The following is a 22,339-nucleotide window of genomic DNA, read 5'->3' as shown; positions in this document are numbered from 1 at the left end:
AATCTTTGGATACAAAGTTGCCTACATTAATATTGTCCTACAGTTTGAGAATCAAATGAGATTCTTATGTCACAACATCTTATGTCATATGATATTTATTATTTTTAGTATACTTTGACCTCTAAATAATAATGCATGAAAGCTAAATAATAATGCATAAATAAACAGAGATCAGACTTAAACTGGTTTAGCGTTGTTGTGCATACTGCAAAAATTCTATGCGATTTCGTACTGTGGCACATGCGGTTCGTATTCGAATCCATTGTAGTGTGTAAAGCTGAGACTACGAGTTCCGGCGGCCTCCGAGAGCGGCAACAGCTCGTCGAGCAGCGTGGAGAAGGTGGGCCGCTCGTCCGGGTCCACCTGCCAGCACTGCAGGCACAGGTGGAACAGCTCGTCGCCGACGTACGAGGGCTGGCTGGCGCGCATGCCGCGCAGCACCCGAGGAGCCACATCCTTGTTGGCCGTGCTCGCGTATGGCGTCGCGCCTAACGTTAGCGCTTCCCACATAAGGCATCCGAAGGACCAAACGTCTGCTTTAGGGTTAAATCTCGTTTGTCGTAACATCTCGCATGCTGTCCATCGAGTGTAGTCTGGGGTTTCGTGTAGAGGCCGGATATGTGATAATCCAAAGCCAGACACTTTCGCGGCTCCGGATTCGCCGATAACGATGTTGCGACAGCTTAGCCGCTTGTGCGTCACAGACTTGCTATGTAGGTATTCCATCCCAGCTGCAATATCGGCACAAAGTTGTAGCAGTTTATTCTCAGTGATAAGGCAGAATTTATTGTTTTGTAAATCCCTCTGTCTGCTTTGTAAAAGCATCTCTTTCAAAGTGCATTTACTATCTTGGAGGACAACAAATAGTGTTGTGTTAGTTTCACTGATCCCAATAAGGGAGATGACATTTTCATGTTCACTAGTCTTAATAAGGAGGTCCAGCTCGTGTAACATCAACTTCTTGTCAGGTTTCTCCATTTCCCTGTCACTGATGACCTGCACCAGGCCCGAGGTTTGTCCGCCGTGTTGTTGAACTTTAGCTTTAGTGAATTTCCCATAGCTCCCCAACCCAACAACACAAGAAATGTCTATATCAATAAGATTTCTTGGAATGTTCCACAACTTCCTTTTTAAGTTTCCATAGTAGTCTATTTTCTCAACCTCATCTTGTAAAAAGCCAGAGTTTTCTATTTCTACACATGGCTCACTCAGACTAAGTGGCATTGACTGTGAGCCTCTCTGCATCCGGACTAAATGAATTCTCTTTCTTAAAACAATGATCATACCTACTCCAATCAGCAAAAGAACAACCCCAATAGCAATTCCGGCCCCCAAGGCCACTACCATGGGGTTGACATCTTCAGGCTCATTTATGTTTAGTATAATTTTCTTGGTAGACTCAGCGTACCTAATTTTTCTCACATGATTTTTTTCACTGACTATCCCGAGTGATACATCAATATCACTAACCAATAGCAAAGGGACATTCTGAAAGCCATTGTAAGTATGTCCATCTCCTATAACAAAATCAGCTTCAATGTCATCAGGGTCTAACTCTGCTGTGATGTAGTAAGGCAGGTCCATGCTTTGGGCATAGGAGTAGTTACCAAGGTTGTCGACCAGGAATCCCTGCTGGTACAGCTCTATAGAGACCACCACTCTGTACATGGAGACTGGCCCATTCACATTTTTAGCTTTAGGAATATGCACCAACATCTGGTCACCTCTCCTTTCTTTAACTATTATATCAGGGGGACTTGGATCTGGTGTTCCAATTATAGTTTCAGCAGTAGTTGTAGCTTTTGGGCCCTCATCATCATCATTTACTCCTGCCACACTTATAATGTAGTTTGAGCCAGGATATAAGTTAGGGAGTTCCAAACTGAACGTGTTGTTAGGTACCCTCCATTCTGGAGAGCTGGAAGGATTTTCAGCATAAGTTGTCACAACATCTGCTCTAATAACATACCCCGTAATGTCAGAATGGGCTTCAGGCTCTCTCCAAATTATTCTAACGGTAGTCTCGGTGACTCTGGTGACGTTGACGGGCTCGGGCGGGCCGGGCACGGTCACCTCGGTGTCGTACACGCTCGCAACATTTACAGCGCCGCCGCATTTTTGAGTTTCGTTTTTAGGGCACGGCAATTCACAGGAGTCTAACGGGAGCTTGAAGGTACCGGGTGAGTTGCTGCAGAAGCACGTGGACTCGTTGCCGATGAGCGCGTACTTGTAGTAGACCTGTTCGCAGGCCGACAGGCACACGTCCACGGACTGCCCGGTGTGCGTGTTGAGGATGTCGTCCACCTTCAGCCGGTAGCAACCGATGTAGTCCCCGCGGTCGCCCACGCCGCCGCGCAAGTACAACACCACTAGTATACATAGCCACCCGAGGCTCCGAGTTTTCATTGTTTATTCTCAGTATTGAGTCATAGGTTAATTTGACATGTAACTTAACGCTCGTTACAGAGTCATTATCATAATTCGTAGCCCATACTAAGGTGAATAAACGTATAATACCTCATAAATGAGTAAAGATCCACACGTAACTTCTGTAGTTCACTGTTGAAACTTTATTTGTTTGTTTGGTCAATAAAGAAATACTAAACGGCTATGAACTGTTGCCTGAAAGTGCGTTCGGTTACATTGGTTCCGTTAACGAATGTTTCGGTTCGTTGCGTTTTGATCGTTTTGCATGACAAATAGCCGACCCACAATAACAACATTAGTTTTACTAGATATTTCTTAAACGAACAAGATTTTTAACGTACAAACTAAAAGAAATATAAATCTCATATAAACTACTAACTATTATATTATTTTACCAAATTTAAAAACAGATGTCCGATCGTGTATAGATTACGTAATGGCCCCTGTACACACATGGCCAACGGTTCCACCAACCCCTTGGCCAAGCGTGTAGAGGGCTACTTGGCCGTAAGTTGGCAGTTGGCGCTTGCGCTTGCCGGCCAACCGATTGGTGTCGGTTTTTTGTCCACACATCAAAGGATCTTGGCGCCAATGGCCAACTGCGTTTACACGTTGGCGCTTCATTCAGTTGGTCGTCAGCCGTCAGAGAGGACGGTAGTGAAATATTTACGAAAATAATAAGTTTATCTATGTCAATAATAGTGTAGATTTTAGGAAATAAAATAACCTTGCAAATGTTTAATGTATTTCCTAAAAAAGATAAATGTTCTTATCATAATATTCAAAAAATTGTTAATATTTCAAATAATTTAATTTTACTACGGGGTTATTATTTTTTAATCAAATTTTTCTGTCAACGTCTATGATCTAGAATTTCCTAGACTTTTCCATTCCACGTCCATCTTTCATGAAGACCCAATGCCAAGTGATTGGTTCGCCAATGTGTAAACAGCGGCTCTTATCTTGGCCAAGGGGTTTCACAAAGGGTTGGTGGAACCGTTGGCCATATGTGTACAGCGGCCATCACATTATCAATCCGTCAGCAAGGCAATAAAATCGTGTAAACGCCGTGCTAGATGTTGACAGCAAGTACTGCCAACATACAGCTGTCAAACATCAAACATCTCAAACTGGGGTTTGAAATGAAATCGTTATACTTAAAACGGATTACAAACAAATATTTATGTGGATACTGATAAGGAAATAATACGGAATACTTAAAAACACAGTGATAAATATGTCTACCAGATCTGGCAAGAGTAAGTATTATATACAGTCAAATTGAGTTCATTGCTATTTTTTAGGATTCCGTAACTTGATCGTGATCATTTATTATACCAATACTTTCCCAGGGCTTCACCATGCCTCCAATGAGAATATTGAACCTGAAATTACATTAAAAGGTGACAGGAAGACGCGAAGCAAACGTGTTGTAGATACTAGTGAAAGTCTAGCACTAAAATCTACTAAAAAACGCCAGAACTATGTAAGTTTCCCCTCCGAGGAGGATACTATCGACGTGAAGGCCTTGGAAGACGAGGTTCAAGTCAAACCAATTCGCACCCTGCGGCGGCAAACGCTTAAGGAGCAAAATGCAGCTACGGAGGCAGTGGACACTGCAATTACTACTAAGAAGCAGGTCAGATCAACACGACGCACTAAAAAGTTCTCCGAAACTGCCGCAGAAGATTTTCCGGAGGTTCCTGTGAACGAGGAACCCGTTGAAGTAGCTTCTGTCACTAATACTAAGACTAAAGGCAAGAAAAACAAAAAGAAATCCAAGAAAGAACAACCTGAAGTAAATGATAAAGAAAATGAAGCTAAAGCAGGGAAAAAGAAAAAGAATAAAAAGAAAAAGAGTTCACAATCCAACTCATTAGTTGAGCAGGACAATACAAGTGGTGGTAAAAAGAAGAATGACAGTAATGTGTCCACTGACTCCTTCCACAGTGCTGCTGGCAGCCCCCTACACAAGCATGTCACTCCCCTGCTTAACAACAGTGATATTAAACAGCCAGGAGACACTGAGACACTCCCAGGACAGAAGGCAAATTCTAACAAGAGGAACTCCAGTCTTAAGAGGGTTTCCGAACATAATACTTCAACTAACACAATTGGTGTGGATGAAGTAGATGCAACGGTATCTGAAACTTTGAATATCAGGGCGAGCAAGCGCAGAAGGTCTAGTTTGAAAGTAGTGCCTGACAAAGATAAATTGCTAGATACTGAAAAGGTGGATTTAAATGCCACATTTGAAAAGGAACCCGCTAAGGAGGGTTCTAGTAAAAAGAAAAGAAAATCAAATGTGACGGAAGAAAATAATCACCCTGTGGTTATTATCACACCAAGTAATTTAGATGTTCCTAAGACATCTGAAATATTACTTAATACTACCTTTGAAAAAGATGACATGGAAACAGATGTGAAAGGTAATGAGAATAACAAATCTGACATAAAAGAACTGCCTGATGATGACCAAACAAATAAAGTCTTAAATGTAAGTTTTGAGCTTAGGAGATCTCCCCGAAAATCTGTAAATGATTCAGAAAAAGTTACACTTTTAAATGGCACATTTGAATTATCTCCTAAACCTGAGTTGACTAAACTAAAATCTCTTGACTCCACATATGACAAAGAAAGCAAACTTGACTCAACATTTGATAAAACTAGTCGGAAACCAAGCTTGGGTTCCAAATCATCTCTCATCACCTCCGATGATGCCACTAACTCCTCAATAGTCACCCTCGACAAATCTGATGACAATTCAAAAATCAACATCACTGATGATGACTCCAAAACTGAAAACATTCTGAACACTACACCTGTCTTGATAGAGAGCTCAATGGAGGAATCAAGAGTAAGTGTTCTAGAAAGTTCACTAAAAGAAAACAAAACTCCAGAAACCAAACCAAAATCTACAACACCACTGAAACGAGAAGGCACTTTTACCAAAGACAGTCCAAGCATGTCTCCAAAGACGCCAAACAAGAGACAGACTTTGCCTGCAGCAGGCTGCACGCCTTACCATTCCGACAGGAAGGGATCACAGAGAAAGAGAACCTTAAACCAGACACATTCCATTGAGAAGCCGAGTCGCCGGTCGTCCCTCGCGGAGGTGCCCTCTAGGACTACGCGCGTAATGTTCTGCAGCCCTGTGAACAACCCGGGTGTGGCCACGCAGAGGAAGAGCAAGATCATCAAGTCTAACCTGAAGGGTTCCAATAAGAGCTTTGTTTTTGAAGAAAGTGGTAAGATCATTTTAAAATAAGATTTTCACTGAAGTTATATTCCCTTGTGGACTATGTTTTACTTTCTTTTTCATTATTTTGGGCATCTTAGTTACATTATCATTCAAAATTTTTCATTCAAAAGCTTTAACTTACTTTTATTTTTGAAGTCACGCAGGGAACATACCCTAAATTACATTATTTTAACTTTTTTCCGACACTACAACAACTTTTTTGCTATTTTATCGCGTTCGACCCGTGTGTGACTTTAAAAATGTGTACAAAACGCGAGAAATGAAAGCGTTATACTTACTCTTATGTTTAATATTTGCAGACTCCATAGTGTGGTCAGTGGCGCCCCGGGCGGGCCGCAAGCGCTCGCTGACGCACGCGGGCGCGGGCGCGGGCGCGGGCGCGGGCGCGGGCGCGGGCGCGGGCGCGGGCGCGGGCGCGGAGCCGGCCAGCGCCAAGCGCACGCGCCTCGACTCCCAGCGCGCTCTGCCCGCGGCCCGGGCACGCACCACTAGCGCAATGGGTATGTCTTCATATCATACCATGACTTTTATACTTCTTAAGGGAAAACTGAACCATCGTTACTTAATCCAGCGCTTCCCAAACTTATTTTAATTGTGATGCCCTTGGTAATTTGGCATTTTTTCGCGCCACACAGTTTGAGTAGCTCTGACTTAATCCATGTAAGATTTCACATTATTACAGTGCAGGATTTCACATTATTTTTAAGGTGGTGGTGTAGGAGAAATATAGATTTTATGGAATGTATAGAAGGTCCTCCAGTTTCTTCTAATTCTAGAACCATGCGCGCCAAGTGTCTCAGCAGCCTTTGTTTTCCATGGATATTGTAGAAGTTGACTGTGGGATATAGGTTCAATTGTGGCATAGGCGAGAGGCTGGCAACAATGTCAATACAATGTCACAATTTCGTTTTTCAACCCCTTATTTGCTAAGAGTACTGAAACTTGAGACGATTCTGTTCTGCCTACCCCTTATGGGAAATATAGGTGTGAGTATATCTATGTGTTTAGACCTTCAAAATGTTCACCGTAATTTTCAGCAAAACTATCAAACGCAGCAACGCCATCAAAGGCCGCCACACCGAAATCAGAAGTAAAGGCCACGAAGTTGCCCAACTTCGCCGCCCTGCACGCGCGGCGCTTCGAGCGCATGGAGTCGCTCGACGAGTGCCAGCAGAGGAAGGCCAAGCGGGCGAAGCAGCTGCTCGTGCCTACTGGAAGTGTGGCTGTACTTGAGAGAAGTAGCCCTAGAGGTTAGTACATAGCTCTTTCAAAATGAAATCGAGATTTGCTAACTTAATTTCGAATTTTAATAATAATATTCTTTATTTCAGACCAGTTCCATAATTATACCTCTACATTTAAATTATACAAAAAATAAATTTACAAAACAAGACATGTGTTAGTAATTATAATAATTATAGCAGCTATGGTTAGTAGATATAAACAGGACATAACATAAATAATTACATAAAAGACACATTTATCTACAGTATATTGGCTTGCCTGTCAGTACATGAATCATATGGCAATGATTGATGTACTGGCAGTCAAACCTTGACGCGAATACCCTCAGGATGCTTTTAGAGCTGCCCCGCACCCTACGCGACAGGGATGTGCACCGCTTCCGCATTGACATGCTTTCAAAATTGACATTTATATGTTAACAACCCTCACGATCGTATCAGCTCGTACTTAAAGGGATAGGAACACCTTTCTTAACCTTTTAATCGCTTTGAATTTTTAATCGAGTTTGTTTTATATTATATGATTTATATCAGACTACGGCGGTTAAAGATTTAAGGGTCCGTCCATATAAAACAGCGGGAAAACGCAAAATTGGTAGAAGCATATACTGAGTCCAACAACGGACGCAGAAACCACCAATTTTACGTTTTCTCACTTTTCGACTTTAACGGACTCTCAAGGTAGGGCACGAAATCACTTGAAGAGACCCAAGTGTCCAAGCCAAACTCTTTGATTGTCTAAGAGCTGTGGACGTCATATGAAAGTCTTGTCCAGGACACTAACGACGGCTGCCGCTTCGCTAATGGATTAGGAACGTACGCGGCACTGTAGAAAGTTATATTGCGATATTTGCGATCGCCTGGAACATGGTACATTCCTCCGCTGTCGGGTGTTAAACTAACTAATGAAGAAAAAACCGGGTAGTTAAAAGTATTCGTTTTCAATACCCCTAAGTGCGTTTTCACATTATCCGATCCGATATCGGATGTCGGACCGATATTCCATACATTACAGGGGCCATCTTTGATTTTTTCTATTGAAAACCTTCCGACATCCGATATCGGATCGGTTAATGTGAAAACGGTCTAAGAGCACTGATTCCCCCACACCAGGATGCCCCACGTTCACACCGTAGGGTTTAGTTCACTAAGGGCCGGTTGCATCAAACCGTCTGTCACTGTTAAAGCGTTCGTTAAATTTTATTGCATGGGAAGTTCCATAGACGTCTGCTGCGTGACTTTGATGTGTCTGTCAAATGTGGTTGATGCAATTGGCCCTAAATCGTCACTAGATGTCGCCACGCGTGAACATATTAACTATATTGAGTAATAACGTTGCCTACGTTAACAAGTATGATTCATAAGGTGATTTATTGGTATTATTGCCCATTATTCTGATAACACAATCTAAGCATAAGTCATATTTCTATCTACTTTGTAGATTAGGCATATCGTTGCATATTATTTATTAGGGCTAATGTTTTGAGAGCTCGTTTTGGGTCCACAAATCAAGATGAAGCACAGGTGAATTACTTTTTGATCGATTGGCTGTTTTTAAACAAACTGTTTTTCTACTTTATTGAGAGCACATTAAAGTTGAGAATCGAAACACTTTGTTTATTAATACAATGCTTGTAATTTGGGCTTTACGTCTATTGACATAAGGCGGACAATCGAATGTACTAGGTGTTAATGTCTTCTGTCAAACTAGTAAAGGTGCATGCGATTAGATTCAATAATTGTAATTAATATTTATTACTTTGACTGTTTGTAACATATATGTCATTTCTGATGATATTAATCTTTATACAATGAAAAACCTATGAGTCAAGCTATATTATTCGATCAATAAATCTGTGAAACTGCAACGCAACAGTAATTAACTCATTTACCTTAAAATAATAACAGTGAGCCCTTACAACCTTTAAATGTAGCCTGAATGCGGAAATTTACCACTGGGGAATCTTTTCCTTATATTTGACCACTAGGAACAAATGAGGAAATATCTTAATTACGTCGTTTTCAATCACTAGTTCACGTGAAAAAAATATAACAGGAAATGCGTTCGCCCAACCAACACGTGAATAAATATCTAAACAGTTTTTATAACGAAGTAAAATATTGCGCTATCACTGATACGAAGTCAAACAATAAATTAACTGTTGATTACAGTAGATAAGGCTCGGCTTTCCTAATTACGATGTTTACCAAATAACTACTTCATTCTACGTCTGGTCTGGGGCTGCTGATGTCAAGTTCTTCCTCACTTTCTCGACACGTGGCAAACTAAGAACAAACGGGCCTCTCTCGCTAGTTTTTGTCCTGAACGTGCAAGTTGTGGAATTAGCTATCTTCTGAGGTGTCTCCCATTAACTCGCTCTCTAACCGACTGACTAACACTAAAAATTCAGTAGATGATAAATGATAATCATAGACCATTTACCATCGTATTTAAGTGAAACAATCACAAGGTTTTCCAGTTTTGAGTTTATTAATTATTTACAATCACGATTACAACATCTAATTACTGACGATAAAACTTGATCAACTGTTACGAGAGTACTTTGATTACGAAAAAATTAACTGCCATTGTTGAGTGACAGGATGTTTCTGAAGTGATCAGACTCTGATATTTCTTCGTGTCTAATACTTACCGCACTTACCTTCCAGTGACCCTGGAGCCCGCCACCCCCGCGCCCGCCGCCAGCAAGCCGTCCACGCTGCCGACGCTGGACACCCTCCAGCGCGGGTACACCAGGTTTGGCTTCAAGATGAACATAGATCTCAACCCCTTCAGTGTCTCGAAACCTGACAAACCGAAAGAAAAACCTAACGGCGTCAAACCTAACGGTCTCAAAGACCTCAAACTCGTCAAGCCGGTCTTCAAACGCGAGGTCACCCAGCCGTCCCTGGCGGGCACGACGTCGCTCCGCCGGGCCGTGGCCAAGCAGACCATAATGCGGGAGAAGTCCTTCAATCTGGCCGAGAAACGCAGCGCCACGAGGAAGGAGGTGCGCACCGTCATCAAGGGCGTGCGCACCAACCGCCGCTTCGAGCTGCAGATGCAGTCCCGGAACCTGAACGGGTGATACACCGACGTGGCTTTTCGTTTACTTATGTGTAGAGTGACATCGCTAAATCGATGTAGGATGTGAACACCGATGTAGGATTCTTGTATGCTATAATATTTTCTCTATCTCACACGGTTTGCCATAACGCCCATAACTAAAAATAGTTCTGTTGAATCTCATTGAATATTTCTACCTTACATTTTATGTTATGTATCTACTTTACTGAAACAGGATTTAATAATATTTAAGCGTCACTTTTTTACAGTAAAAAAAGATAAGTAGGTAAATCTGATTTAGTACAAAACGAATTGAAAATGAGGTCATTTTGACCAAAATGTTTATTCTATACAGTTGCAATAATTGCAAATGATGGATAGCAAAAACCGAATGTTATGTTAGTGCAACATCACGTAAATTTATTTTAAATATTACTGTAGAAATAATATAATATCATTATAAATCGTAATTTTTAGAAAGTCAATTTCTCCAACGACCATTAGGCTGGTTTTAGTGTCACGCGGACCGTCCGCGCGGAGCGATCCGCACCGGACTAATATGTATGAAGTTCAGGGAGCGTTTTAAAGTGGCGCGGACGACAACATCAACAGTTGCGCCGATCGCTCCGCGCGGACCGTCCGCGTGACACTACAACCAGCCTTATTGTATTCCAAGTTATGCCCAAGTTGGCACTATAACTGATAATTTTATAAGTAACAAAGCGTACATAGATTCAAGTAGCCATTGAAAGCTCGCAGAGTTCAAAGCGACAGGTCTCTGATAAGATAACAGCTTTTGTTTGAAACCATAACACAGTACAAATATTAGATCTAGTTTCATTGAAGAGTTAGCTGCGTCAGATACAAATCGTAAGGCTTTTGTACACGGTTCAAAATTGAGTGTGACAACAACACAATGAATATTGTTGTCGCCGAAAATACGTATAGCAATTGTTATAATCCATTAGAAATGGTGTAAGGTGTAACCAGGATTCAATAACATTAATGGTTTCGTTACATAGGTACTGCGGCAAAAGAGCTTCCTAGGAAAACCGAACAACGAATTGACTTGAAAATATAGTCTTGAAATATTATCTATGATTTAGTCGATTTTACTCAAAAACCTTTCATAGTGTTAATGTTAGTTTTACTCACTTTTATAATATTTTGTACTAAAGTTTGTTTAACGTAGTGTAAATATTGTAGTAATCGTAACAGTATTAATGCAAAACTAACAAATATCATGTTGAGGCCGAGTGCCAATGTTTTTCTTTTTGAAAAATTATGTTATGTACCTAAGATTTAGAAGTAAGTTTGTATTTGTACGCCTTTGGACATGAAATACAATGGTTTGGTAAATTACGGGTTTTACTTTAAAATTACTTTGTACAAATATTCATCTTGAACTAAACAAGTCATCGTTTATTTCAATGCTATAGATAAAGACATTGAAAAACTTTACTTTTTCAACACCTGGAACAATGGCGTACGCTATCAAAATAACCTTCATACTTATCAAGTAAGGTTGACAATAGCTTGCTTGCGTCCGTCGACAACGTGCGACATTACGTATATAATGTAATCTTGTACATCGTTCAAGAGGATGGGGTATACCTATAAATAAATACAAGAAAAATGGCTACAACCAGATTTATTAATGTCTCAACATAGAAGCACAGGTAAGTGATCACGAGGCGGCTCCAGCGTCCGGCGCTGCTCAACACTCAACGTCTCAACACTCCTCAACACTGTCCACACTCCACCGACCGCCACGACGACATCTTTCGAAAACCGGAAACATCAGTCTTATTCTAAACTTCGAATGAAACAGTCTTTACAAAGTTCTTTAATTTTCGAATTTTAGAAAAAACCCTTCATTACAGTCTTCAAAAGTTGTAGACGCCTAGAACATTATCATTAAATATTGAAAATAGATACAACATCATCCCTTGTGCACGGAGTACATATCACACTTAATATTTATCATCATTCATGAAAAATCGCTTGTACTGTTTTATTAAAATACACGGCGTGAGCCGTCGGTAAATATTTATACAGCCTAGGGAAAATAACTTATTTAGGAAATGCTGGTAGCCTGTCTGTGTCAGTGCAATACTTATCTATATAAAATATTTCTCCTTTTGACATTGGCCGCTCGCTGTAGACGATGACATTATATGTAAGAGTTGTACATGTATGTTTGACTAATAATATTGATGCTACTTTCATCATTAAAAAACGCAACATAAGTCTTTACTTCGATCGTAATAGAGTTGATTTCTATTTTATATTACAAAAGAACTAACTACACGGAAAAAACCCTTGGAAAATAACATGTGCCTACAATTCGCATTCTCTTGGCAATAGTCGTTTAGCTATCATCTATTGAATATACTGAGATATTCTCTCGCAGTCGCTCCTACTAACGCTATCCGGTATTTTTTTGAACTATGAACAGAAAAATATCTAAATTATTACAAATTTGATTTAATTTTGAGTGAGTTGACTATTCTACCGTATGCAGTTAGGTAAGCGCTAGACGGGCTAGACCTTCGCAAAAACACATGGCATTTAAAAAGGAAGTCGTTGAAATTGCCCTTCCAATATTTCTCCATGACGATTAACTGGCATTGAGGAAACGTCGCCAGGTGTTATCGGTAAAGCCTTTGAGAAATGGTCTTAACCCATGGCCGTAGAGTCCAGTATCGTAGTTCGGCTAGCCAGGTGGGTGGTGAGGTAAGCCTCCACAGCGAGCAGCCGATGGTTGCCGTGTTTGTGCTTCAATGAACATTTAATTGACCACGTCTTGCAATCCGCCATTTTGAATTAGAACAGCTAAATTAGTAATACTATGATTATATCAGTAATCATTACGCTAGGTTTACTAAGTTTATTTGGCAATTTTACAGACAAAATTCAAGATATACGAAGCATTATCACGCATCTCAACTTCGAGGCTTAACAATTGAGATTTAATAGCCGAAAATATCCTCTATTCTAACAAAAAATCGCGTGAATTCAATCAGGCTTTACAATTTTATTTTCACAAAGATATGTTGCATTTCATTAACAAAAATATCGCATTTCAGTGCTTAATTACATGTATTAAAATAATTCTACTTAGTTTTTCGACTATAATACAAAATGCAATATAATTTGCTCAGGCACCTAATCGACCTTCAGCTGACAGCACCGCCAAGTTCGTAGCGTTTTCAGTTGTAGGGTATTTACCTGAAGCCAAGGCAATATAATGTAATCCCTAATCGCACGCTTTCGCACACTTCCAACTTACACCCTACGTGATGTGCAACATGGGAGTGAATTTAACAAACCAATAGAACTTCGCGATGGTGTCAGCTGCAGAACCTTATCTACTTTAGCACGAGAAACAACTCAACTCGGATTTTTAATTTAACTGTGGCATCCAAAGTAAGGTAGCTTTATAGGAAAATGTTACCTTTCGCTACGATCCCATTCGGCGACCTTCCAGAAAACCATAATTGTGCGAATGGGCAGTCACAGCTTTATTTTAAAACATAAATTATTTCTGTAATGTTAAACTTAGGCTTTTCTCGATTTGAATTTACATGAATACGAATACAGTCCCAGTGTAACCGAGACGCGAGGCCCTTTGATGCAAACAATCAAAAACCCGAGTATCACATTATAATCACATGTCTTCGCTCCAAAAGTAAGTTTCCCATAACACAAATAAAATGTGAATGTCTCAACACTTACCGCTAAGAGGAAAACAAGATTAAAATTATCTTACAATTTATTTACATTATCTACCTAATATTATTACAATAATTTATTTAGTTATGTACAGCGCTACAGCGGTCGCTGACAGTTCTAGGAGCTTTCAGTGAAAAATAAACGTTTGTATAACTTATTAAATACAAATGTTTTCCTTGTACTGCGCACTACATTATATTTAACAAGGCAGACTCGGAAGGGAATACTTTAGCTCGCACAAAGATTTTACCGCTACAGGCATTCGTCATAACCTACAGAAGTAAAAAAAACTGACTACTTAATTAATCTGTCTAAAGGAGAGACAGTAACTCCAGGCGGGCACAGGTGCGGACTAAGCCGGGGCACCCGGTGTCGCCGCGCAGAGAACATTACTAACCAACTTGTCAAAGGTACCCTCTGACGAGAAAATGCTGAATTAATTAACCTGGCTGAATAAAGCCAGCAAATTAATTAGTTGGCCGCGTGGGCGGCTCATTAAAAGTTGTAACGAGTGAGCAGCCGATAGCAGGCGACGGCTCCAATTAGCTCGTCACTTCCCGCGCATCTCCGGCCATGTTCACAACACAACACATTACATCGCCGTACTTAGGAACTGACATTGTACAGGCGAAACTACTTTGACTTCTAATTAACTAGTTTGACAATTCTCTATACATGTATTGTCTCGAGGTAGACCAAAACTTAGGTTTTTCCCATTTCATTAATATCTATAGATCTTTCGAAATTTTGATTTTTAGGGATACCTAAGTCATCATTAGTGTTGTTATAGAAATTGTCAAAATGGTTAAATAGGGCCTATTTTATTTACAATCGTGTCCAAATCTTAGAAGTTGAATAAGTGCATAATTCTAGTCCATAATCATAGAGCTAAGGGAATATTACATATATCATTTTCCAGGCTACTTTTTGTTAATTCAGACAATAAAACATGTTTGTTATTTCTCGTTCCTCTTAGTAGAAAGAGTTGAAAGTGTCCAGCAAAAGGATATATGTAATAAATCTTAATTATTTTTACAGGTCTCAGTTCACATTCTCACACTTCGCGAGGGGTATTCGAGGCGAATCGTGAGATTCGATTCGGGTCGAACGCTGCACGCTGCCCACCTCTCGCGAATGTTTTTTGCACACTCAACGCAATCATTTCATGTTTTTCTCTCGCAATCAAGTTGCCAAATATATATTAGGTACTAGTTTTTTAAAGGTGCGCGGGGCCCGAGGGCCCCGCGGTGTTCTTTTGTGCTTTGCTTTATTGTTTTATTGCTTTTGCTTTTTGTTTTTGAGCTATGCTTTTTTGTTTTTTTGCTTTGCTTGTTTGATTTATTGCTTTGCTTGTTTGCTTTTTTGCTTTAGCCTTTGCGTGCTTGGGAGCACTCTCTGCCCGCAGCTCGGCCTGCGGCCTCGCGTGCTTGGGAGCCTGTCAGACACGCTCCGGGCCTTCGGCCCTCCGCGTAGTTACTGTGGGGGATGTAGGGAAGTTGGAGCTTAAACACGACCCAATAGTAAAAGTGTCTTGAGAAGCTCACGACGGGCCTGCGGCCTGCGGCCTCCGGCCCGTCGTTTCGCTTCTCTAAGACACTTTTACTATTGGGTCGTGTTTAAGCTCCAACTTCCCGGTCTGCCAGAGAGCCGATCAGGGACGCTCCGGGCCTTCGGCCCTACGCGGAGCTCGGCCTTCGGCCTTCGCTGGGTTTCGTTTCGAAGCTCCGCGTCGGGCCTTCGGCCCGCCGCGTCGCTTTTTAGACACTTTGATTATCGTTCTGCTTGGGAGCACAGTCTGTACGCAGCTCGGCCTGCGGCCTTCGCGTGCTTGGGAACACTCTGCCCGCAGCTCGGCCTGCGGCCTTCGCGTGCTTGGAAGCCTCTCAGACACGCTCCGGGCCTTCGGCCCTCCGCGTAGTTACTGTGAGAGTTGTAGGTAAGTTGGAGCTTAAACACGACCCAATATTAAAAGTGTCTTGAGAAGCTCACGACTCTAAGACACTTTTACTATTGGGTCGTGTTGAAACTCCAACTTCTCGGTCCGCCGACGAGCCGATCAGGGATGCTCCGGGCCTTCGGCCCTACGCGGAGCTCGGCCTTCGGCCTTCGCTGGGTTTCGAAGCTCCGCGTCGGGCCTTTGGCCCGCCGCTTCGCTTATTTAGATACTTTTTGTTATTGTTTTCTTGGGAGCACAGTCTGCACGCAGCTCGGCCTGCGGCCTTCGCGTGCTTGGGAGCACTCTGCCCGCAGCTCGGCCTGCGGCCTTCGCGTACTTGGGAGCCTGTCAGACACGCTCCGGGCCTTCGGCCCTCCGCGTAGTTACTGTGGGGATTGTAGGATTTGTAGGGAAGTTGGACCTCCGGCCTGCGGCCTCCGGCCCGCCGCGTCGCTTTTTAGACACTTTTACTTATATATTCGAGCTTGGAAGCACTGTCTGTACGCAGCTCGGAACTTGGACCGGAGCAATGACCGTCGGGCTGTAGAACGCTCCCTCCGGCTGGTAGGGAAATTTGACTTTGTCCCCTCTCGCCACCGTTTTTGACTTTTCCAAAAATTTTTTTTTCTCATTTCTATTTTTGGCCCCCGCTCTTACCACGTGCCAAATTTGAACGCGCTCGGACCGAAAATAAAAAAAAAAAAAATTTCAAAGTCGGCCATTTTGAAATTTTGTAAATGCCATTCGATGGACCTCAGATAACTGTACAACATTAGTTTAAGCACTATTAACCTTTTTCCTACCGTTACGGAGCTATGGGGATTTAAAAAAAAAACCTCCATACAAACTGGTAGGGAAATTTGACTTTGTCCCCTCTCGCCACCGTTTTTGACTTTTCCAAATTTTTTTTTCTCATTTCTATTTTTGGCTCCCGTTCTTACCACGTGCCAAATTTGAACGCGCTCGGACCGAAAATAAAAAAAAAAAATTTCAAAGTCGGCCATTTTGAAATTTTGTAAATACCATTCGATGGACCTCAGATAACTGTACAACATTAGTTCAAGCACTATTAACCTTTTTCCTACCGTTACGGAGCTATGGGGATTTAAAAAAAGGACCTCCATACAAATTTCAATTGGCCTTCAAAGGGCGCCATTTTGAATTTTTCAAAATTTTCTTTTTGTATACTAATCTTGGGGTGGCTGTCTACCCGTGTGCAAAATTTCAGCGCGCTCGGACCATTTTGAAATTTAAAAAAAAAAAAAGTCGGCCATTTTGATTTTTTTTTAATGCCATTCGATGTACCTCGGGTAACTGTATAACATTTGTTTGAGCACTTTTCACTTCTTTGTACCGTTACGGAGCTATGGTAATTAAAAGAAAAACCTCCATTCAAATTTCAATTGGCCCTCAAAGGCCGCCATTTTGAATTTTTCAAAATTTTCTTTTTGAATACTAATCTTAGCGCAACCGTCCACCCGTGTGCCAAATCTCAGCGCGCTAGGACCATTTTGAAAATTTTCAAAAAAAAAAGTCGGCCATTTTGATTTTTTTTTAATGCAACTTTTTTCTACTCGGAGACCTGTATGACATTTGGTCGAGCACCCCCTGGCTATCTCTTACGGTTTAAAAGTTGCCATACAAAATAAAAGTGGCCAGTTTTCCCACATTTGTAGCACTTTTCAATTTTTTTTTATTTCATTCGAATCAAGGCCGCTTGGAGATTCTATGACCAAAATTTGAGCTCTCTACGACAAACTTGAAAAATCGTCAAAAAAAAAAGTCGGCCATTTTGAAAAAAAAAATGGCGGCGTCAAAAACTGCCCAGGGTCCTCTATGACATTTGGTCGAACACTCCCCGGCTAACTCCAGCCGTTTGGCCAGGCCGTCCAACATTTTTTTACCCGGAACCGGTAGACCAACGGTCTGATCTATCCGGGGTCGCAGGACCAAACTCTATACGACCACACCAAACACTGCCACCTTCAAATCCCCCTTCTGCCTATTTTTTGAAAAATGTCAGTCGGGTTGTAGCTTTATATTATATAGACTAGTTTTTTAAAGGTGCGCGGGGCCCGAGGGCCCCGCGGTGTTCTTTTTGGGCTTTTGTGCTTTGCTTTTTGTGCTTTGCTTATGCTTTTGCTTTTTGTTTTTGAGCTATGCTTATGCTTTTTGTTTTTGAGCTATGCTTTTTTGTTTTTTTGCTTTGCTTGTTTGATTAATTGCTTGGGAGCACTCTCTGCCCGCAGCTCGGCCTGCGGCCTCGCGTGCTTGGGAGCCTGTCAGACACGCTCCGGGCCTTCGGCCCTCCGCGTAGTTACTGTGGGGGTTGTAGGGAAGTTGGAGCTTAAACACGACCCAATAGTAAAAGTGTCTTGAGAAGCTCAGTGTCGTTTCGCTTCTCTAAGACACTTTTACTATTGGGTCGTGTTTAAGCTCCAACTTCCCGGTCCGCCGGCGAGCCGATCAGGGACGCTCCGGGCCTTCGGCCCTACGCGGAGCTCGGCCTTCGGCCTTCGCTGGGTTTCAAAGCTCCGCGTCGGGCCTTCGGCCCGCCGCTTCGCTTGTTAAGATACTTTTTGTTATTGTTTTGCTTGGGAGCACTCTGCCCGCAGCTCGGCCTGCGGCCTTCGCGTGCTTGGGAGTCTCTCAGACACGCTCCGGGCCTTCGGCCCTCCGCGTAGTTACTGTGGGGGTTGTGGGGAAGTTGGAGCTTAAACACGACCCAATAGTAAAAGTGTCTTGAGAAGCTCACGACGGGCCTGCGGCCTGCGGCCTCCGGCCCGTCGTTTCGCTTCTCTAAGACACTTTTACTATTGGGTCGTGTTTAAACTCCAACTTCCCGGTCCGCCGGCGAGCCGATCAGGGACGCTCCGGGCCTTCGGCCCTACGCGGAGCTCGGCCTTCGGCCTTCGCTGGGTTTCGAAGCTCCGCGTCGGGCCTTCGGCCCGCCGCTTCGCTTGTTAAGATACTTTTTGTTATTGTTTTGCTTGGGAGCACTCTGCCCGCAGCTCGGCCTGCGGCCTTCGCGTGCTTGGGAGTCTCTCAGACACGCTCCGGGCCTTCGGCCCTCCGCGTAGTTACTGTGGGGGTTGTGGGGAAGTTGGAGCTTAAACACGACCCAATAGTAAAAGTGTCTTGAGAAGCTCACGACGGGCCTGCGGCCTGCGGCCTCCGGCCCGTCGTTTCGCTTCTCTAAGACACTTTTACTATTGGGTCGTGTTTAAACTCCAACTTCCCGGTCCGCCGGCGAGCCGATCAGGGACGCTCCGGGCCTTCGGCCCTACGCGGAGCTCGGCCTTCGGCCTTCGCTGGGTTTCGAAGCTCCGCGTCGGGCCTTTGGCCCGCCGCTTCGCTTATTTAGATACTTTTTGTTATTGTTTTCTTGGGAGCACAGTCTGCACGCAGCTCGGCCTGCGGCCTTCGCGTGCTTGGTAGCACTCTGCCCGCAGCTCGGCCTGCGGCCTTCGCGTGCTTGGAAGCCTCTCAGGCACGCTCCGGGCCTTCGGCCCTCCGCGTAGTTACTGTGAGAGTTGTAGGTAAGTTGAAGCTTAAACACGACCCAATATTAAAAGTGTCTTGAGAAGCTCACGACGGGCCTGCGGCCTGCGGCCTCCGGCCCGTCGTTTCGCTTCTCTAAGACACTTTTACTATTGGGTCGTGTTTAAACTCCAACTTCCCGGTCCGCCGGCGAGCCGATCAGGGACGCTCCGGGCCTTCGGCCCTACGCGGAGCTCGGCCTTCGGCCTTCGCTGGGTTTCGAAGCTCCGCGTCGGGCCTTTGGCCCGCCGCTTCGCTTATTTAGATACTTTTTGTTATTGTTTTCTTGGGAGCACAGTCTGCACGCAGCTCGGCCTGCGGCCTTCGCGTGCTTGGGAGCACTCTGCCCGCAGCTCGGCCTGCGGTCTTCGCGTACTTGGGAGCCTGTCTGACACGCTCCGGGCCTTCGGCCCTCCGCGTAGTTACTGTGGGGATTGTAGGATTTGTAGGGAAGTTGGACCTCCGGCCTGCGGCCTCCGGCCCGCCGCGTCGCTTTTTAGACACTTTTACTTATATTTTCTTGCTTGGGAGCACTGTCTGTACGCAGCTCGGAACTTGGACCGGAGCAATGACCGTCGGGCTGTAGAACGCTCCCTTAGGCTGGTAGGGAAATTTGACTTTGTCCCCTCTCGCCGCCGTTTTTGACTTTTCCAAAAATTTTTTTTTCTCATTTCTATTTTTGGCCCCCGTTCTTACCACGTGCCAAATTTGAACGCGCTCGGACCGAAAATAAAAAAAAAAAATTTCAAAGTCGGCCATTTTGAAATTTTGTAAATGCCATTCGATGGACCTCAGATAACTGTACAACATTAGTTTAAGCACTATTAACCTTTTTCCTACCGTTACGGAGCTATGGGAATTTAAAAAAAAACCTCCATACAAACTGGTAGGGAAATTTGACTTTGTCCCCTCTCGCCGCCGTTTTTGACTTTTCCAAAATTTTTTTTCTCATTTCTATTTTTGGCCCCCGTTCTTACCACGTGCCAAATTTGAACGCGCTCGGACCGAAAATAAAAAAAAAAAAATTTCAAAGTCGGCCATTTTGAAATTTTGTAAATGCCATTCGATGGACCTCAGATAACTGTACAACATTAGTTCAAGCACTATTAACCTTTTCCCTACCGTTACGGAGCTATGGGGATTTAAAAAAAGGACCTCCATACAAATTTCAATTGGCCTTCAAAGGGCGCCATTTTGAATTTTTCAAAATTTTCTTTTTGTATACTAATCTTGGGGTAGCTGTCTACCCATGTGCAAAATTTCAGCGCGCTCGGACCATTTTGAAATTTTTCAAAAAAAAAAGTCGGCCATTTTGATTTTTTTTTAATGCCATTCGATGGACCTCGGGTGACTGTATAACATTTGTTTGAGCACTTTTCACTTCTTTGTACCGTTACGGAGCTATGGTAATTAAAAGAAAAACCTCCATTCAAATTTCAATTGGCCCTCAAAGGCCGCCATTTTGAATTTTTCAAAATTTTCTTTTTGAATACTAATCTTGGCGCGACCGTCCACCCCTGTGCCAAATCTCAGCGCGCTATGACCATTTTGAAAATTTTCAAAAAAAAAAGTCGGCCATTTTGATTTTTTTTTAATGCAACTTTTTTCTACTCGGATACCTGTATGACATTTGGTCGAGCACCCCCCGGCTATCTCTTACGGTTTAAAAGTTGCCATACAAAATAAAAGTGGCCAGTTTTCCCACATTTGTAGCACTTTTAAATTTTTTTTTATTTCATTCGAATCGAGGCCACTTGGAGATTCTATGACCAAAATTTGAGCTCTCTACGACAAACTTGAAAAATCGTCAAAAAAAAAAGTCGGCCATTTTGAAAAAAAAATGGCGGCGTCAAAAACTGCCCAGGGTCCTCTATGACATTTGGTCGAACACTCCCCGGCTAACTCCAGCCGTTTGGCCAGGCCGTCCAACATTTTTTTACCCGGAACCGGTAGACCGACGGTCTGATCTATCCGGGGTCGCAGGACCAAACTCTATACGACCACACCAAACACTGCCACCTTCAAATCCCCCTTCTGCCCATTTTTTGAAAAATGTCAGTCGGGTTGTAGCTTTATATTATATAGATACACTGTCAACAAGGCAAATTAAAAGAAAGACTTACAATTATATTGATTTTCTTTTGTTTTCAAATGTTATAGACGAAATTAACAAAAATCTCAAGTGACCTAACCGGTTCTCCCGGGACGCATTAATAACATATTCATTAACTGCATGGTTGACTCGGTCACACAAGCCGTTTTCAAAAAATTCACACACTTAAATACTCAACAACACATTTCGTGTGACTTCAATCAACATGGTGTCAACATCGATCTAAACTACGGAAGGGAAGTTTAAATCGATGGGTGTCAATCATTGACACTAAGTAATGATCTAACTTCAATTACATTGATTATCCATTTTTACTGATCAATAATGGTCTTCATTCTTCAAGTAGTTTACTTTTTAAACGTTATATTCCACAAGTTTTCTAATGACACGTACAGTAAGTTGTTATGTCTAACGTGGCGGGGTGGTTTCGTAACGGTTTTGTTTATGCATATCGGACTATAATTTTAAGCCTCGAATTATTTTACAACGGTATTAGCAAGGTGGACGTATTTATGATTGTATAATGCTATCGTTATTATCTAATCGCGTTTAATTTACAATTCCCCAATCCCTGACCGTTCCCGAGTCGTTAGGTGACATATGGGTGGACGCGGTTACTCGGTTAGCCGCTGGTACTCCCCAAGCGGAGTCAATTATAAATTTAGAATTCAGATACAGCTTTTAGCGTTATCGCGACTTTTAAATAGCTTTTTAAATAACAGCATCATTGCGGTCGCTGGGAGATGAAAAAGTGAACGGATTTGGGTCGTTTTTCACTGTCCTGCGGAGATCCCGGGACGGCTGTTTTACATAACAATCTCGTTAACTACTGACTCGGATGAGCAGTACAATTTAAAATCCAGGTTGTATAATGTCAACGTGTCAGGGCATTAACTTTGTTGAATAAATGAAAAAGTTTAGTTCAGGTTAAAATATTTTGAAAGGTACCCCATATACGTACGTTTAAAAACGAAGTTTTAATTATAAGGGCTGGGCAAGCTGGCAGCGAAGCCGA

General features: G+C 42.7%; 2 protein-coding genes across 2 annotated transcripts; one reads left to right on the top strand and one right to left on the bottom strand.

Moving 5' to 3' along the window:
- Nucleotides 1-82: 82 nt before the first annotated feature.
- Nucleotides 83-2,808, bottom strand: LOC125232716 (putative inactive tyrosine-protein kinase Wsck). The gene has a single exon (XM_048138476.1). It carries the CDS (start codon nucleotides 2,404-2,406, stop codon nucleotides 217-219), a length of 2,190 nt encoding a protein of 729 aa, XP_047994433.1. The 5' UTR covers nucleotides 2,407-2,808; the 3' UTR covers nucleotides 83-216.
- A 547-nt stretch (nucleotides 2,809-3,355) lies between these two features.
- Nucleotides 3,356-11,359, top strand: LOC125232944. The gene is made up of 5 exons (XM_048138795.1): nucleotides 3,356-3,686; nucleotides 3,780-5,675; nucleotides 5,989-6,189; nucleotides 6,727-6,939; nucleotides 9,604-11,359. Exons 1-5 carry the CDS (start codon nucleotides 3,665-3,667, stop codon nucleotides 10,020-10,022), a joined length of 2,751 nt encoding a protein of 916 aa, XP_047994752.1. The 5' UTR covers nucleotides 3,356-3,664; the 3' UTR covers nucleotides 10,023-11,359.
- Nucleotides 11,360-22,339: the final 10,980 nt, after the last annotated feature.

The sequence above is a fragment of the Leguminivora glycinivorella genome, chromosome 13 (assembly GCF_023078275.1).
Source record: "Leguminivora glycinivorella isolate SPB_JAAS2020 chromosome 13, LegGlyc_1.1, whole genome shotgun sequence".
Lineage (NCBI taxonomy): Eukaryota > Metazoa > Arthropoda > Insecta > Lepidoptera > Tortricidae > Leguminivora > Leguminivora glycinivorella.
Note: the sequence above shows the minus strand (reverse complement) of the source record. Positions and strands in the feature narration are given on the sequence as shown.